Genomic DNA, 19,126 nt, shown 5'->3' with positions numbered 1-19,126 from the left:
AACATTCTTCCCCATCTATAGCTCACCTGTTTATTTTCTCAAATGTGTTTTCTTATGAGCAGACATTTTAAATTTTGATAAAGTCTAACCTGTTCATTTTTTCTTGTATAGTTTTTGCTTTCTCTGATCTCATAAACCTTTGCCTACTCCCAAGTTGAGAAGAGAGACTTGTTTGCCTCTAGAAGCTTCATGGTTTTAGCTTTTATGTGTAGGCCTATGATCCATCTTGAATAAAAGTTTGCCTGTGGTTTGAGGTAGAGGTTCTTTTTTTTTTTTCCGCTAATGGATATCCACTTGTTCTTGCTCTGTTTGTTGAAAAGACTTTCACTTTTCTCTTCCACTTTAAAAAATTCATACGTATGCGTTTTGCCTGCAGTTGCTAGGCTGCGCTCAGAATTCGGGCTGGGAAGTGTTACTCAAATTCTCTCTGACACATGCTAATCAGTTATCACTTTACTCAGTGAAAGGAGGAAAATAAAATGTGGTTAAACATTACCTCTAAAGGAATTTCAGTACTATGAGTATTAAGAGAAGTAAAGGAAATTGTGGATATAGAAGGTTTACAACAGCAGCTTATGTATATATACTTTTTTTAGAGTATGAGTTTGGGGTATTGTCTTAGGAAAAGTATTCTCCATGTCAAATTCTGACAGAAAGATGAGCCATCTAAACAAAATAACAAATTTGTTCCTTTTGTCTTCTGTAATTTTTCCAGCGCTATTCTTTGTTCATGTTGTTCTCTCTTGCCCCCAGTCCTACTCCAGCTTCCATTTTCATCCTCACATGACAGTTGAACCATTCTTCGAGGCCCGGCTCACGTGATCCTACTCGGCCGTGCTTTTCCTGGCTTTCCTAGGCTGGAACTTTGCTCCCTTCCTGTGAACTCCCGTAGACTTTCGGCATGTCCTACCCTGTTAGAGCTCTTTATCTCTCCCAAAGAAGCCACAGAATCTTTGAGGCCAGAGAGTTTTGTCATATTCAGTTGTGTCCCAACGGTACCTAGCATGGGCCTGGCACAGGGAGGACCCTTCTAATCATTGCTTAGTGAATCAGTGGGCATCTTTTCGTAAGGAGGCAGAGGAGAGGGAAATGTTGAAGGGCGACTGTTTCACTGATGGTTTGGCCAATGGCCACAGTCAGGTTGCATCATGCAGAAGACAGCCTTACCAAGGACTCGGTGTTCTCTTTTTCAAGGACAATTTAAATTGTTAGTCACTATCTCTGACCCTGCTAGAGTCTAGGTTTGCATTTAAAAGGAGCTCTGAAATGAATTTTTGGACACTTTAAATCCAGAATCATGAAATCCTCATAAGAACCCTCTGTTTCTAATTGTTCTGATTGTATGTTCAGTTGCATCACAAAAACCAAATTTAAAGTGATTTTTGAATTGTGCAGTGTCGAATCTATATCTCTTATCTTCTCTTTTCTGAAATCAATTGAAAATTGATTGTACTCTCAGTAATATTTTCTAATATTGTTTTTTTTTTTAGATGTCGGGGGTAGGAGTTTATTAATTAATTTATTTATTTTTGCTGTGTTGGGTCTTCGTTTCTGTGCGAGGGCTTTCTCTGGTTGTGGCAAGCGGGGGCCACTCTTCATCGCGGTGCGCGGGCCTCTCACAATCGCGGCCTCTGTTGTTGCGGAGCACAGTCTCCAGACACGCAGGCTCAGTAGCTGTGGCTCACGGGCCTAGTTGCTCTGCAGCATGTGGGATCCTCCCAGACCAGGGCTTGAACCCGTGTCCCCTGCATTAGCAGGCAGATTCTCAACCACTGCACCACCAGGGAAGCCCCTCTCAGTAATATTTTTACAAAAACTGACTTATGCAGTATTTCTGAGCATAAAAAATAATAAGCATATAAATATGTGAGTCAGAGATTCTACATTTTTTAATTAGTTATCTATTTTATACATATTAGTATATATATGTCAATCCCAATCTCGCAATTCATCCCCCCCACCCTGCTTTCCCCACTTGGTGTCCACATGTTTGTTCTCTACATCTGTGTCTCTATTTCTGCCTTGCAAACCGGTTCGTCTGTACCATTTTTCTAGATTCCACATAAATGCGTTAATATACGATATTTGTTTTTCTCTTTCTGACTTACTTCAGTCTGTATGACAATCTCTAGGTCCATACACATCTCTACAAATGACCCAATTTCATTCCTTTTTATGGCTGAGTAATATTCCATTGTATATATGTACTACATCTTCTTTATCCATTCATCTGTCGATGGGCATTTAGGTTGCTTCCATGACCTGGCTATTGTAAATAGTGCTGCAGTGAACATTGGGGTGCATGTGTCTTTTTGAATTATGATTTTCTCTGGGTATGTGCCAGTAGTGGGATTCTACATTTGAAATGCATTTAAAATGATAAGTAATCCAAAACTCAAAAGAGCGGTCAAGCCTGCAAGGTATAGTTAATAAGTTAAATGTTTCGACTATCATCATGCAGATTTTTCCAACGAAGCCCAGAGACAAATTAAATCAGCTAATTAAGTGTTCAGGTGTGAGTGGTTTTTTTCCTTCTCCAGTAATCAAATCATTTAAAGGTTAAAAAACAAACCCAACTGCTTAAGACTCCTCGGAATGGGGGCTGGATCCTAATGGAACCTGGCTTTGCACAGACCTCTTCAAAGAGTCTTCCGAAGAGCTGACAGAAGCTTTTAAACAAGTTCTTTATTTCTTAAAACTGACTCCTCATTGGTTTGTTTCTTGGTAACTTTTATTTTTTTATTTTTTAACGACAGTCCCCTTAATATTATTTATTTATTTATTTATTTTTTGGCTGTATCGGGTCTTAGTTGTGGCGTGCGGGATCTTCTGTTGCAGCACGTGGGCTCCTCGCTGCGGTGTGCAAGCTTCTCTCCAGTTGTGGTGCGTGGGCTCTCTAGTTGTGGCGCGTGAGCTCCAGAGCGTACAGGCTCAGTAGTTGCGGCGCTCGGGCTCTCCAGTTGTGGTGTGCAGGCTCTGCACTTGTGGCGCACAGGCTGAATTGCCCCGCAGCATGTGGGATCTTAGTTCCCCGACTAGGGATCGAACTGGTGTCCCCTGTACTGCAAGACAGATCCTCAACCACTGGACCACCACGGAAGTCCCTCTTGGGGGCTTCTAAATTCCCCTTTTCGTTTAAAACAAGGGCACTTTTTTCCCTTTGTACTGCTAATGCAACCTTTATGCTTAAGAGATGTGCCCATGACTTCCTCACAGGTTATTGGCCACCAAGACAGCTCTGATATATACACCAGCATTTCTTTATATGCAGTCATTTTATGCTTCTCCTTTTCTAGACCAAAAAATCCCAGCAGTAAGTGAAAGGCGTCTTTCTCCTCATCCAATCAGGATCACAAAGACAGCAGCTCGCAAAGACCCAGATGTGAACATCGTGTTAGAAAGGCCCTGCAGTGGCACGTAAGTGGTAACGAGACTGTATGATTTCATTGTAGTTGGTTGCCTTTGGTGTTGTTAGATTTCACATTCCTTCAGTTACCACAAGACAGAGAGAGATTCTCCTTTTGACCAAGATCTTGACAAACTCCAAGATGGCCCAGTAAAATAGTAGTGCTTATAAGATGGGCATTGAGTGTGTTGCATCTTAAGGATCCTTTCAGTAACGTTTAGCTGCTTTTTACGATTGAAAGCATCACACTGGCACAGGTGATTGTGCAGGTAATTACTGCAAGATCTGCTTTAAGAATTCTTTTGTCCGTGGGACACATGTTCCTCCTGTGTGGAGGGTTAGTCCGGTGTAAAGGAGAAACAGTGAGTGGTGATAAGATGTTGCATTTTGTTCAGTGTGAGGAAAGGAAATGGAGGTAAACCTTTGGTTGTCAAACCATCAGGGTGAATTAACAGTTTACCCTCACTTGCAGATGATTTTGAATGCTCTCATCATTTTTATTTGCTCTCAGTTCCCTAGATGAAAGTGTGGGAACAGAGGAGAGACCAGAGAAAAGAGAGAATCCCCTTCTCTCCCTTTCAGAAGATGCTCAGCAGAAGGAAGGCCGAGCTGCTCTCTTTGTCCCGCGGGGCATGCGGCGCAGCATTGGTGACTACTGCCGCCGCTTCGAGCGGTACCTCCGGGTTACTGCGCACGAGGCTGTGGGCTCCTTCAACCCGTGGCTGATAGCTGAAAGGTCAGTAGAAGGTTTGTGCTTTGTTGAGGAACTGGGTGCCGCGTGTCAACTTACGGAAAGGCTGGAGAGAGGCCTGGCCAGAGTCTCAGGCCGTGCTTTTGCGCCCTGGAGTTCCAGTGGCTGCTTCAGGGCTAGTGAACGGGCTTTCTCTGCTAAATGCCTCTCTTCAGGGAGAGGAGATGGGAAAACTGCATGGCTGATGGCATCCAAAGGAGCGTTCTGCAGACTCCCGTCCTTAGGTAGAGGCACAATATTCAAGTCAGGACAGGTTTCCTCTTGCTGTTACTGAGGGCTGTGTCATCAGAGAACACAGATTATTACTGGGCAGGAAACAGTTATGATCATGAAATCTTCACGGTCGGGACAAACTTACAGTTGGGGGCTTCCCTGGTGGCGTAGTGGTTGAGAGTCCGCCTGCCGATGCAGGGGACACGGGTTCATGCCCCGGTCCGGGAAGATCCCACATGCCGTGGAGCAGCTGGGCCCGTGAGCCATGGCCGCTGAGCCTGCGCGTCCGGAGCCTGTGCTCTGCAACGGGAGAGGCCACAGCAGTGAGAGGCCCACATACCGCAAAAAAAAAACAAAAAACAATAAACAAAAAAAAAACTTACAGTAGGAGCAGCAGGCCTACAGACTTTGCTACACTTAACCTCCTCCTTCTGGCTGTCACCTCCCCTGAGAAGGGGAGTTTTATGGAGTCAGGAAACAGTCCCACTGCTACTAAATATTTGAAGAATGGGTAGTCTTCTTTTACATAAATAGTTGATTGAAAGATGTGTGTAAATTCCTTCTTTTAAAATGGAGCAAATTTAAATTCCTCATGAGTATTACTTTATTACATACATGCAGATAATCTTCATCATTGAGCCAAGCAGTATACCATGATTACATTTCTTTCTTGAACAAGTTTCAGACGTATTCCAGGAGTTAATAATTGCCTCTTTTTAATTTGCCTATTCTTTTATGTATTTGTTATCGTTTCCCACATACTAGCCAACACGTCTGAACATAATTTTCCTCATGATCAGATATGTTGATTAATCTCTGTTTCTCGCCTCCACCCCGACTCTTTCTCCTGAGGCCCTCTTTCCTTCTGTCTCAGTCTGGCCCAGCCGCTTTCTAGGTCTGCAGTGTGGTTCTTGTCCTGGGAACCACACTGAGTCTGCGATTCTCCCTCCCATGTTAGGGTCCTTGTTTTCTGTTTGCACGTGTCCTCCTCTTTCTTGGTTTACTCTCTTACTCTGATGGAGCCTGTACTGCTTTGTGTATTAGAGGACATTTCTTGAGACTTAACATGTTTGAAGGTGTCTATCTTCATACTTGATTGATGATTTGGCTGGGTTTTAAATTACTGGTTTATTACTTTATTTATTTATTTATTTTTGGCTGTGTTGGGTCTTCGTTGCCGCACGCGGGCTTTCTCTAGTTGCGGCCAGCAGGGGCTACTCTTCGTTGTGGTGCGTGGGCTTCTCATTGCGGTGGCTTCTCTTGTTGCGGAGCACAGGCTCTAGGTGCATGGGCTTCAGTAGTTGTGGCTCACGGGCTCAGTAGTTGTGGCTCGCGAGCTCTAGAGCGCAGGCTCAGTAGTTGTGGTGAACGGGTGTAGTTGCTCCGTGGCATGTGGGATCTTCCCGGACCAGGGCTCGAACCCGTGTCCCCTGCATTGGCAAGCAGATTCTTAACCACTGCACCACCAGGAAAGCCCCAAATTACTGGTTTATTTTTTCCAAAGAATATACCTTCCTTTTATTGTGGGGGCCAAGCAGGGGTCGTCAGGTGGCTGCCAGGAGCAGGCGTGGAGGCCCCTCAGCCTAACTGCGTGTTCTGCAGGTTCTCAGCCAGTTCTTCATTTCCTACCGGATCCTGCATTCCACTTTCATGGTTCCTGGTTCTCTTACTTCCAGAGTCTTTCTGTGAGACGTGTTTTGTGAGACAGATCAGCTTGCTTTTCCTTGGCGTCTCCCTCTCTGTACCCTAAGGTTTCAGCTTCCTCTGTACTGCTGAGTCAATTTTGCTTCTTCCATGTGCTTTTTATCTTCCGAAAATCTTGGACGTTTCTCATCTAGTTTTGTCTTTTTCTCCTTGCAGATTTCTGTGTTCATTTATCTCCTTTTATTTTGGTGGGCTTTTGGGTGAGATCAGAGATGATCACTTATGTTCTATCTCTCAGGTTTAGCCTGAAGTCCTGGGACTTCTCTTAATATACATACCCTTCAAAGCATATGAGACCCTTTGTTCTGTTGAGATGCGCACTTATTTTCTGGAGAGGAGAGTAGGCGCACTTGACTTGCTCCCGCGTGTTAACACGCAGTCCTGCAGCATACTCACTGGTTTGCACAGAACCTGTCTGGATTGGTTAGGCTAACTGGCATCTTGGGAGGTCCAAAATAAGCTAAGGAAGATAGACTGTTCCTTGTATGTTCTTACCACTTCATTAACAATACATTTTGTTCATAGTTGTTTTGTAGATGTAGGGAAAAGCTCTCTCAGTTTATAAGGACTAATAGGTTAAGGTGTTGAGGTCAGGTCTATTAAAATACAGCCTGAATTTCACAGGTGTTCTCTTCTCCTGTCCTTGGCCCTCAGGTGACAGCACATCTAAATATTCTAGCTCTGTTTTTGATCTCCCTTGTTTTGTTTCTTATTTGAGTGTTCCAAAGATGAGAAGTATGTTGATCAAATCTTGAAAAAGTATCCAAAGACAGTTGACTTCATCTGATAGCCTCTGGGTGAGGGAGAAGTAAGCTGAGTTTTTCTCCTTCTTTTAATGTCTCCACTCCTCCCTCCACGTGGAGAAAAGCACTGTTCCAGTGGTCAAATGGGGCAGGTGATATAAACTGGATGTAAATAAAAGAGTGATTCTGGAAGGGAAGGCTTAAGGTGATAATGCTTTTAATGAAAGCAAACTCTTAAAGGTTCCTTGTTTGAAAAACAAATCAGGAGACTTCTGGTTGAAAAGGTCAGATTGAGGGCTTCCCTGGTGGCGCAGTGGTTGGGGGTCTGCCTGCCAATGCAGGGGACGCAGGTTCGTGCCCCGGTCCGGGAAGATCCCACATGCCGCGGAGCGGCTGGGCCCGTGAGCCATGGCCGCTGAGCCTGCGCGGCGTCCGGAGCCTGTGCTCCGCAATGGGAGAGGCCACAACAGTGAAAGGCCCGCGTATCGCAAAAAAATAAAAAAAAAGAAAAGAAAAGGACAGATTGAACATATGATTTATCTCTACTCCCTATATCCCTAGCCCACTCTATGCCCCTGAAAGACTAAATAAAAGGCATGAAACCATAGATGACAGCAAATAAGAAATAGCAAGAAAATTTTGGAAGCCATGAAGCAGTTAGAGAAATGGCAAGTGACTTAGCAGACCAGAAAGAGCCAGGTGCCTGATGAGGGTGGAGCCAAGACCCTGGCTGATTTGTGCAGAAGAACCTTGGTAAGACTCAGGAATGAGGAGCACTAGATGCATGGGTCCAGGGGAGTCAGAAAGTAGGAGGCTTAGTTGAAACTCTCAGTCTTGAATATAGCGGATTGCTAAGAGATCCAGACATTTGCTGAAAACCATGAAAGCTACATAGGCTATTATAACAGAGAAAACATCTGCATAATAGGAGTTCCAGAATGTGAAAACAGGGAAAAAGGAGGAATGGAAATTTATTGAGGAAATACTATAAGAAAAATCCCCAGAAGGTTGTTAGTCTCTAGATTGAAAGGGTTCGCCGTTGCCCGCTGTGAGTGAGTGAGTGAGCGAATAAATAAACAGAACAGAACACATCACGGCATGCTGTCGTGCAAAGGGTAGGTGGGCATCCCAGTGTAAGGAGAACATGACGGAAGGTTCCAGAGACGTAAAACTGGGCACATTCAAATAATCAGAAATGAGAAAGGCATATTGTTGTCAGCAGCAACCCTGCTAGAAGACACTAGAGCATGCTTCCCATATTTACCCGAGAATTCTGTGCTCAGCTAAATTACTGATTAAATAAAAGGGTAGAATAAAGACAGTTTAAGGTATGCAAAGTGTCCAAAAATGTAGTTCCCACGCACTGTTCCTCAGTAAGCTACCAGAAGGTGCGTGCCACCAGCACAAGGTACACATTGAGAAAGAGGAAGACGGGATTTAGGAAACTTAAGACTCCAACATGGAACTTGCAAGAAAATGGGAAAAGCGATTTCTAAGAGAGTTTTTCAGTGAGCATAGAAAGCAGCTAGTCTAGATTGGAGTCAGGAGGACAGAGGGCTCCAGGAGGAGTGGTTTCCAGCAGGGGAAGCCAGCGTGAGGAAGGTTAAAAAAGAAGAAGAAAACAGATACATTACCTCATGTGTTTGAATGTATTGGGAGCACCTTTGTGTTTCTCTCATAGTTTGAGGATGAATTAGTGATAGGAATATAGAAAGCAAAGCAAGCATAAAAACAAAGTAATCACTTCTGCTTCTAGTAATGACACAGTTGGTAATTTTGGACCGCCTCTCCCACTGAGGATAACTGTTAATAGAAAAGCTAGATTAAAAATAAAACATACATGCTTGAAGGCACCAGGACGTTAACTAGGTAATGAAGAATAACTGGGCCAGGATCCTGAGGAGACAGAGACCCAGGGAAGTTAGTCCTTGTCTGGCACTGGATTGGCGGTTCTGGAGGAAGATGAATGGCACTTTCAGTGGCCTTTTCAGATCAGAGGACAGAGGTGGAAATTAAGGGCTTGCCAAGGGCGGGGAACTGGCCCGATGAACTTTGCTCGTTTCTGATTGGGACCCTGAAGGGTGGCACTCTGGAATAAGGGTGACCGGGATGCCGGCAGGCCCTCTCAGGACTCCACTCAGTTCCACGTCATCTCACTTCCTGAGATTGCGTTGAGGTGATTCTAGATTGTTGCCCCACAGGCACCGAGCAGAAGCAAACTTAACATTTCTCTGAAGATTTATAATATCATCTTAGGATTGAAATTTTTTCTGCAATTTTCAAATTCAGTGTCTGGTATATGGTAAAAAAAAAAAAAAAAAAAAAAGGCAGGCAACAGAGAGACATGACAATAACAAGAACCAGACCCACAGCAGCTCCACATATTAGAGCCACTGGGCACAGATATTGGAATAACTGCGCCTACTATGTGCATAGAGATAAAGGACACAATTTAGAATTTTGGCAGAGAACTGGGAACTAAACTAAATCCACGTGGATGTTCTAGAACTGAAAAATACAAATTCTGAAGTGAGCAACTCATTGGATGGGCTTAATAGCCAATTAGACCCATCAAAAGAAAAGATTAGAGCCTTTTGGCTCTCTGAGCAGCACCATGGCGTCAACAAGAACAGGCATCTTATGAAAGGCGGTCAAAAGGGAGCCAAGAAGAAAGTGGTTGACCCATTTTCTAAGAAAGATTGCTATGATGTGGAAGCACCAGCTATGTTCAATGTAAGAGATACTGGGAAAACACTAGTCACGAGAACTCAGGGAACCAAAATCGCATCTGACGGTCTCAAGTGTTGTGTTTCTGAAGTGAGGCTTGCTGATCTGCAGAATGATGAGTTTGCATTTAGAAAATTCAAGCTAATGACTGAGGACGTTCAGGGCAAAAACTGCCTGCCTAACTTCCGTGGCATGGATCTTACCCGTGACAGAATGTGCTCCCATGGTCAAAAAAATGTCAGACCGTGACTGAAGCTCACGTCGATGTCAAGACTACCGATGGTTATTTGCTTCATCTATTCCATGTGGGTTTTACTAAAAAATGCAACAGTCAGATTCGGAAGACCTTTTATGCCCAGCACCAGCAGGTCCGCCAGATCCGCAAGCAGATGAGGGAAATCATGACCTGAGAGGTGCAGACAAATGACTTGAAAGAGGTGGTCAATAAATTGATTCCAGACAGCATTGGAAAAGACATAGAAAAGGCCTGCCAATCTGTTTACCTGCTCCGTGATGTCATTGTTAGAAAGGTAAAAATGCTGAAGAAGCCCAAGTTTGAATTGGGAAAACTCACGGAGCTACTTGGTGAAGGTAGTTGTTCTGGAAAAGCTACTGGGGACGAGGCGGGTGCTCGAGTTGAACGAGCTGATGGACATGAGCCAAGGATCTGCTGAAAATTCAGACTTTCAATGGTGACAAATAAAAGATCTTATTTATGAAAAAAAAATTAGAGACTTGGGACATAGGACAGAAGAAAACATACAGTGTGATGCTCGGAGACACACAAAAAGATGAAAATAAAGAAGAGAGGATGAGGGACGTGGAGGATAAAGGGGCAAGGTCTAATATCCATGTGGCTGGAGTCACAGAAGGAGAGGAGAGAGGGAGAATGGGGCAGAAGCCACATCCAGAGAGAGAACGGCTGATAACTTCCCCAAATAACAAAAGACATCAAGCTGTAGATTCAAGAAGCTCTAAATGCCCCAAGCAAGAAAAATAAAAGAAATCCATATGTAGCATATCATAGTATTGTTGGAAAATGAAAGACAAAGAGAAAATCTTAAAATCAGCCAGAGGAAGGAAAAAGGAGAAACAGAAACATTGGAAGCTAGATGACCTGGTGTATTTTCTAAAGTTCTAAAAGAGAAAGCTACCAATCTGGATCTAAGCCCAGTGAAATGTATTTCAAGAAGGAAGGCAATAAAAGTTCTAAACAAAGCTGAGAAAATTTATTACCAGTAGACCGTCACTATAGGAAACATTAAAAGGGTATTTTTCAGGCAGAGCAAAAACACAGATGAAAAGTCAGAAATACGGGAAGGCATGAATTAAGGCAAAGTCAACATGTAGGTAAGTGAATATTGACTGTATAAAACAAAAAACTGATGTCTTATGGGTGTATGTATGTATGTATGTATACATCTGAAATCCACGACAAAAATAGCATATGAATTGGGAAGGGGATAAATAGAGTTAATATTCTAATAAGGTTCTTGCATTGTCTGGGAAAATGGTAAGAATATCAATTAATGTTAGACTCTAAGTCAAGGATGCTTATTGTAATCTAGAGTGGCCACTAAAAGAACAGTAAGAGTGTTTAAAATCCAAGTTAATAGTGAGGAAAGAATGTAATTTAAACAATCACAAAATCCTAAAAAAGGCAAGAAAGAAGAGAGAACAAAAAAAAAGAACAAAAAAAAAAAAGAACAAAAAAAAATAAAAAAAATAAAAAAAAAAGAAGAGAGAACAAATAGACAAATAGAAAGTACGTAGTATTCTAGTAGTAGAAGCTCAAATATATCAGAATTACATTAAGTGAAAAAGAACTATACCCACCAATTAGAAGACAAAAGATTGTCAGATTAGCCAAAATCAAACCGGGACAGGAATTGGGGTAGAAGGGATGAAAGAAGGGGAAGGACACTTATCTTCGTCTACCTCTTTTGTATAATTCTGACTTTTGGAACTGTTAATGTTTCCTGTACATCCCTCCAAATCATCAAGGATGGGGGCGGGCAGTGGAGGTTGACCCTAAATTGGAATACAAAAAGAAATATGACACTAACTGTATTTCCAAGAAATAACCATACTGAAGGGATACATACAGATAAGGCCTTGTCTGAGTTACTTTTTTTTGTTTGTTTGTTTTGTTTTTTTTGCGGTATGCGGACCTCTCACTGTTGTGGCCTCTCCCGTTGCGGAGCACAGGCTCCGGACGCGCAGGCTCAGCGGCCATGGCTCACGGGCCTAGCCGCTCCGCGGCATGTGGGATCTTCCCGGACCGGGGCACAAACCCGTGTCCCCTGCATCGGTAGGCGGACTCTCAACCACTGCGCCACCAGGGAAGCCCCTGAGTTACTTTTGAATGCAGTATTTTGACTCCGTACCTTCTGGCTAAAGACAAAAAGACTGTAAACACATATTAGATTCTAATAAGTAGGTTTCTTTGACCCAGCAGCATGGGTTAACAATTCTAAAACTACTTTCTTTATATTTTAGGGTTGATCAAATAAATAAGTATATTGTGAATAATGAGAGCCAGGTTTCTAGGGGAAGGCTAGAATGAATCCCCTGTTTTGAAGTGGGATTGGAGGTATTATGAATTTATGGTTTTTGTTAGATATAGAAATAGACATGGGGTGTGTGTCTATGTGTCTGTCTGTCCGAGTCTATCTGCTGAGAGGGCCTAGAAGCGATGGCACACTTAGTAGCAATGAGCACATTTAGTACCCAGATTTTGGTTTCTAAATACTCTTCTCCATGAAAAGGTACCAGGGCTCCTTGGAGAAATAGCCGATTCCAAGACTGGGGCTGGGAAAATGTAAGATGAGGCTGAAACATCATCTTGTGGCAGAAAGGAAGTGTTCAAAGAATGATGGGGACATGTCAAGAGGACCTGGGAGCTGGCTTGAAGGGGCTCCTACTGGCCAATCTGGGACACTTTGAGTATCAAAATAAGTAATAATAGAAACAGATTACAAACTGTTGAATAAAATAAGAATGTGTAAGACCAAGCCGATATAAATACATAAATAAGAAACAGAGAAGGGAAAGCTCTTCCATGTAGTTGGGAATGACAGAATTAGAAGATCAGTGTTGGCAACCCTGGAATGATTGATTCAGCAGGTTTGATGAGAGACAGGATATTTACATAGTCTCAAAGGATCTCCCTGCAATATAAGTATTAATTACAAAGGGAAAATAGGGACTTTACAAGGGAGAAGCCTGGCAGACATCAGCGTAACTGTGTGATAGAAATTAGCACCCATCATAGTAAGACAAATAGATGTATTGAGGGACACAGTATCCCTTCTGGACCTTTGTCCCCAAAATGTAGAACCTGAACCTGACAAACCCAAATTGAGGGACAACAAAAAAATAGCCTTTACTCTTCGAAAAATGTTAAGGTCATCATGAAAGACAAAGATTGAAGAACGATTCTAGATGAAAATTGACTAAAGGGATGTGGCCACTGAATGCAACATGTGATCCTGCATTGAATCCTGGACTAGAAAATGTTTTCTTTTAAAGGACATTTTTTGGACAGTTGGCAAAAATTTGAAAAAGGTCTGTAGGTAAGATTAGATAATAGTATCGTATCTGTGTTAATGTTAAGATTTTTATAGTTGTATCAGGGTTATTTACGAGAATGTCCTTGTCTTTAGGAAGTGTAGCCAGAAGTACCTGAGGGATATCAAGTCTGCAACTTACTCTCAAACAGTTTGGAGGCGGGAAAGTGTGTGTGTGTATGGGTGTGTGTGTATGTGTGTGTTGAGAGGAACCTGGAATTTCCTGCCCCCCGCCCCACAGAGAAGGCCCACACCCTTTTCCTCTGTCAGGCAGTGGGCAGCTGGAGGAGGGAGATCTGGATTGGGGCTGGGTTGCAGCTAATTAGTTTCCAGTCACCTCTGGTTTCAACCATCTCAAGGGTGAGGTCCGCCCCGTGTGTATTATAGGCCCCTCCCTCTAGCCTGACTTTGGGATCTCAGCACCACCATTTTACTGTCTAGGAAAGCCAGGCTTCTCATCTTGTTTTTCTTCTTTAAAATTATCTTGGCTATTCTTGGCCTCTTGAGTTTCCATTTAAATCTTAGAAGTGACTTGGTAAGTTCCTCAGCTGAGTAACAGAATGGCCCCCATACGTGGCTGTATGTACCTTTAGCTGTGTTGTTTGTCTTCCAGCTTTGCAGAAGAGCTTGTAGATGAAGCTCTGGGGGCCGTGGCTGCTGAGCTTCAGGATGTGTGTGAAGATTATGCAGAAGCCGTGTTCACCTCAGAATTCTTGGAGGCGGCTACATGAAGGCTCTCCAAGGCAGGGCCCCCAGTGTCACTGGTGAGGGGACGGCACCACCCTTTCTACTAGCCACAGGAAATCTTTTTCCTCAGCTGTCCATCCAGGCCCAGAAGGTGCTTCCCACTGAAAGGAAGGAAGTGCCAGTGAGGCCATCCTCACTTTGCATCTTCTCATTGTCAGAGCAATGGTTCTGGTAGTTTATGATGGACTGTGTTATATTTATCAGTGCCCAGGAAACGTGAATCAATTATGACAATATAATATTTTCTGAATGTATAATTTTCCCATTGAAATACCATGTTCACTACACTGGCTCAGTTTGGTGACCAGAGCGTTTTGAAAGATAACAGATAAGTCTTCTCACAGGGATTCAAGTTGCTGTTGATCTGTGGGCGGCCTTGATGCCAGCACAAGTGCAATTACTCTCTGGTCCCATCACCTGGCTCGTGTTTGCTTCTTTGACAGTTTCCTACCAGGACACCTGTCCTGCCGGGTTACAGACTTGTGTCGAGCACAGGACTTAGTTACGCTGCCAAAACTCTGCTCCATCATTAAACTAGGAACCCAGCAGTTATCTGTGTACAACAATAAACACACATTTCTCTAGTTCTCAGTTGCTAGGTGCTTCTTCACATTTTGAGTTCCTCAAGTCTTTTGTCACTGTGGGTTGACATATTCTGATATACAGAACTCTGAATTCAGAGGAAGTTTGAGGACATCAGGAGAGGCCGGCCTTCTCTGGGGCCTGGTCAGAGGTACAGAGCTCACCCCGCTCTCTGCTGAGGTCACAAGTTGCTATGTTTCCACACCAAAAAGGAGCCTGTGTAGGAGTAGAAAACAGATCTGGGTAGTGTGAAGACCACAGGGTCTCCCCCAAGAAAGGAAGAAACTTTAAGAACCACAATAGCTTGGTCCTCGAACGTCTTATAAGTCATATTTTACCAAGAGAAAAGCCTCTGTGTTTTCAGAAACTCTGGATTCAGAAAAAGAAAAGGAATGTGTATAAAATAAGGCCACTGCCTCGAAAAAGTTTCCCTCACTTTTTTGCCTGGGGCTTGGTGAAAGAAATGTGGAGAACGAGTGACGTGAGACATACCCCACAGAATAATGTGAATCCTCTTATAGCACATAATAGTGTTGTCATCTGGGATTTTCCTCTGAAGTACAAGTATTTCAGGTGATAATTTAAGCTGCTTGATCACACTTATTTGTGCAAAATTGATTTTTGTTTAATGTTAATGTTTTCCTGCTTAATTTTGTATACACTCAGAATTTAAAAGGCTTCAAGGGAAATTAACGGGTCCTCTATTTGAGGAGTTATATATGTACACTTGATAGGAGTGTCTGTTATTGATAATTTGTGTGGCAGTTTTTACTGTGCTCATTTTTTAAATAAACTCAATATTTTAAAGTATGTACATGTCGGTTTGAAAAAATTTACATCTCCTTTTTTTTTTCCAGGCAAAGTGAAATGTGATTTACAGAAACCACTGAGAATACTTTTATGTTTAATATGAGCGTACTGGATTATTTGCCACCTCTCACCACCCCCAGAAAGAAATAAATGATAATAAAAGCTAACATTTTATCGAGCACATACTATGTACCAGGCATAGCTCTAAATGCCTTCCCTGTATTAACTTACTTAATCCTCATACCTGTGTGTGATAGATACCGTTAATACGCCCAGTTTGTAGATGAATCAAATGAGGCACCGAATGGGGAGATAATTTGATCACGTAAGCCTATATTCAGCGGCACCGTGGTCATGGATTCACTTACTCCCGTAAAGATAGGTGTCAGAGTTTTGAGAGTTCACTGAAGTGCATTCTCCTGCCTCTTCCTGTGTCCGCTCAACATGTCTTAGACGCTGTTGTCTGGACCAGTCCTTTCCTAAGCACCTCCTGTCCGCTGAAGAGTCAGGTCCAGACTCCTTTGCTTGCAGATCTTTCCAGTATCTCTCCTGTCCCTCCCACCGGCTGGGTCTCCCTGTCTCTGGCTCCTGTGGGTGAGGCTTACACCTACCTCCGTGTCTGCTGTCTACTTTATAGCCCTGGCCCACAGTGAACCTCCTCGGCCAAAGCATTCTCCAAAGATGCAAAAATAAGTTGCAAGAAATAAAAACTTTCATTTGAAAGTGGAAGTTGAATCCTTAAAATATAGATTTTCCTGTTTATAGCCTTGCAGTTATCGCAGACCTCTAGAATTTTTGTTCTTCATGAGCAAAGGCTGATCCTGTATAGGTTATTCTCTAATCCCCTCCAGTTTTCTCCTGACCTATTCATGCGTTATTTTCAGAAACAGAGAAATGCACGAGTGTAGTATTTCTGCGTTACATAGGCTGTCCCAATGGACGGACATGCTGAAATTTCTGATCTGTCCAGCTTCACAGCTCTGGCCCTAGGGGGTCTTACCCGTATACATGCTTGCCTCTAGTCTGTACAGTTCCTTGAGGGCAAGGCCTCTGCCCAGCATGTAGTTAGTGCTCAGTAAATTCTTTTGAGTTAATGAAAGAAGGAAGGCACACTTTTTCCTGGGGTCGGTTTTGCTTTGGGATGGGGGTTCTATCACGTATCTGCAGAGTCCACAGAAATCTCTGTTAATCTTTTGTGACCTGATGTAGGATGTCACCTGTGAGGAGCCGCAGATCCCATCTCCGAGGTGCCGATGCACCAGAGATTCCAACTCAGAACTTCCAGAACTGCTGCAGAGTGGGCTTGGCGGGGGCCCAGGGCTCGGGCAGAGGGCAGAGGAGTGGATGGGGGACCGCAGCGATGACTGCCTTGATGCCGGGGTCCCTTGCCCCTCTGCCTGCCGGTGCTGGGGGCCGGAGGGGAGGTGGTGAGTAGCATCCTTTCTGCCTCTCCTCCCTCCCTCCCTTTGCTCACAGTTCCTGCTTCCCTGAAAGTGAGGGGAGTGTGTGTGCAGGGAGTGGGCAGCCAGAGGCAGTGCCTGGAGGAGGCATGAACTGTGCACTGGTGGGTCTGGAAGGCAAGAGTGAGCGTCGGAGCGAAGCCCCCCGGGGCCCAGAGGAGAGGAAGGGGCTCTAAGCCCGGTCGGAAAGCTTCCAGTTTTCTCTGTGGTGCCGTGTAGGTTTCCTTAACTTTTTTTTTTTTTTTTTTTTAGCATCTTTATTGGAGTATAATTGCTTTACAATGGTGTGTTAGTTTCTGCTTTATAACAAAGTGAATCAGTTATACATATGTACCCATATCTCTTCCCTCTTGCGTCTCCCTCCTTCCCACCCTCCCTATCCCACCCCTCCAGGCGGTCACAAAGCACCGAGCTGATCTCCCTGTGCTATGCGGCTGCTTCCCACTAGCTATCTTCCTTACGTTTGGTAGTGTATATATGTCCATGCCTCTCTCTCGCTTTGTCACAGCTTACCCTTCCCCCACGCCATATCCTCTGAGGAACTCTGTTTTAATAACTTGAGGGAGTGATGAGAATTCCCCACAAACCCTGTAAATCAGGGGTGTCTGCTCACCACGCACGGTCACCGCAGGAGCGCCCTTTGGGAGGGCCAGCGGGCTGGAGAGCTCTCGGTTCTGGGGGCTCATGAGAAGCAGCAGGAAGGCAGCGGTGCGACCCCTATCTTCCTAAATAGTGGCCTCTCCCATTCGCCTCTGCTGGTTCAAGAGCAGAGACCTCTCATCTGTTTATTAGTTGGTTGAACCTAATAATGCGGGCTGGCCTGGAAGGGCTTCCACCAGACGTCCTGAGGGCTTCCCTCGGTCAGGGCCCCAGGGAATCCCATGTCGGGGCCCCGGGCTGGCTGTCAGGCCCAAGTGATCTCAGTCAACTCCTCCGTCAGTGCGGGTCCCCCACCCTGACCGGGCTCGCAGCTCTGATAATGACTCTGGGCTGGCTGTGTGGCCAGGCCTCCTCTTTGCTTTGCGGCTCCGGTTCTAGGTCCCTCTTGCCAGCCTGCCCAGGGCCCTGTTCCTGTGACACTGGGCCTGCTCTGCTCTCACCAGTCTTCCCAGAGCCTCAAGTGTGGCCTCTGACCCTCAGCCTGGAGCAGGGAGCCCCGAAGTTGCCCCCACCCTCTCTGATGAGCCCCCTGTATCTGCTGCTCTTCCTAGAGTCCCCTTAGCTGTTTCTGTGCTCCATCTGCCTGGTAACCCTGATCGATTTTTCTTGAACCAAACCTGCTGCCTCTCACCTTTTTTTCTGGCTGACTTTCCATCCACCCAGCGGGACTTTTCCTGTAGCTGAGTCCATCCTTCCCGCCACTGAATCAGACCCCCCACACGCATGCCCCAGCGGGTGTCCGGAGGTTGGGCTACTCCATGTCCCCCGCCACAAAATAAGTTAAGACGCCTGCGCCTCCTACCCTTCTCTGAGCTCCAGCTCTCCCGGGGGCTGACTGAGGGGCTGCTCCCCTCCCATTCTGTTCTGGATCCAAGAGAAGTCACCCTCTCCCAGAGCCCCTCTGTCACAGCCTTTGCCTCCCCAGTCTCTGTCTCCCTTTGCTTCCATTGCAACCCTCCCCCGGGCCCCTCGGCACCCCCTCTGGGTGTGTCTTCGCACCTTGTGCCGTTCCTCGCCCTCCCCTCCCCAGCCTCCCTCGCTGCCCCCTCCCTGGACCAGAAGCATTTCCCTTCTGCTCTGGTTGTCTCCCTGGAATCTTCCATCCACACCCTGTTCCTCTGTCTTCCCTTGGGTGGGGGTGAGGTCAGCCTAAGGCCTCCCACTTGTGGGCGCCGTGCCTGTGTCTAGAAGCTTGCTCTGTCTCTATCCGTGCCCGTCATCCCATTTGGGAGTGGGAGAATTCCAACAGCGTTCGGCTCTGACACACTGTGATCAGATCCTGGACACTTGGGCTCTGCCATCTACCCCACAGCTCCAGGGTTCCCTAAGCCTGGGCTGAATTACCTAGGAGGCCCCCAGCAGACGATTCCTCGAGATGGCATGGGAGGCTGGGAGTCCAGAGAGCTGGGGAGATGAGGCTGGCCACCAGCACCTGTGCAGCCACTTGCCTTTATGGCCCCTACAGACCGAGCTCCAGGGCCAGGCTCAGGAGGAAACATGGTTCTCCTTAGCCATGATTGTCCAACACACCGTTCTTGGAGAGTTACTGAGAGGCCGAGAGAGGTTAAGTGAATATTTGGGGTTTAACCCCATCCCACATCTACTCAGCACTTTACAATTCACAAAATGCCTTTCAATACATTCCCTTCTCTCTTTCAGTCACTGTAGCCACCCTGCATTGTGTACCAGCAGTAACACGGACTGCTTAAGAATGTGAGCCACGAGTTAAAATCTCCTGGGACCTCCATGCCTCA

The 19,126-nt window shown here is 45.1% G+C and overlaps 1 protein-coding gene and 1 pseudogene across 8 annotated transcripts in view; both read left to right on the top strand.

Annotated features, from left to right (window-relative positions):
* Positions 1 to 15,379, top strand: part of KIAA0753 (KIAA0753 ortholog) — a 60,866-nt gene extending 45,487 nt beyond the window's left edge. For 6 of the 8 annotated variants that reach the window (XM_032617358.1, XM_032617356.1, XM_032617359.1 and 3 more), the window contains 3 exons: positions 3,297 to 3,417; positions 3,918 to 4,142; positions 13,727 to 15,288. In XM_032617358.1, coding sequence (XP_032473249.1) covers positions 3,297 to 3,417; positions 3,918 to 4,142; positions 13,727 to 13,844 — 464 coding nt within the window. In that variant the 3' untranslated portion in view covers positions 13,845 to 15,288. The other 2 variants (XM_032617360.1, XR_004347634.1) reach the window with 2 other exon arrangements.
* LOC116746114 lies at positions 7,281 to 11,708 on the top strand (annotated as a pseudogene).
* Positions 15,380 to 19,126: the final 3,747 nt, after the last annotated feature.

This window comes from Phocoena sinus, chromosome 20 (assembly GCF_008692025.1).
Source record: "Phocoena sinus isolate mPhoSin1 chromosome 20, mPhoSin1.pri, whole genome shotgun sequence".
In the NCBI taxonomy this organism is placed as follows: Eukaryota; Metazoa; Chordata; class Mammalia; order Artiodactyla; family Phocoenidae; genus Phocoena; species Phocoena sinus.
The sequence above is the reverse complement of the archived record's forward strand: the minus strand, read 5'-3'. Positions and strand labels throughout refer to the sequence as shown.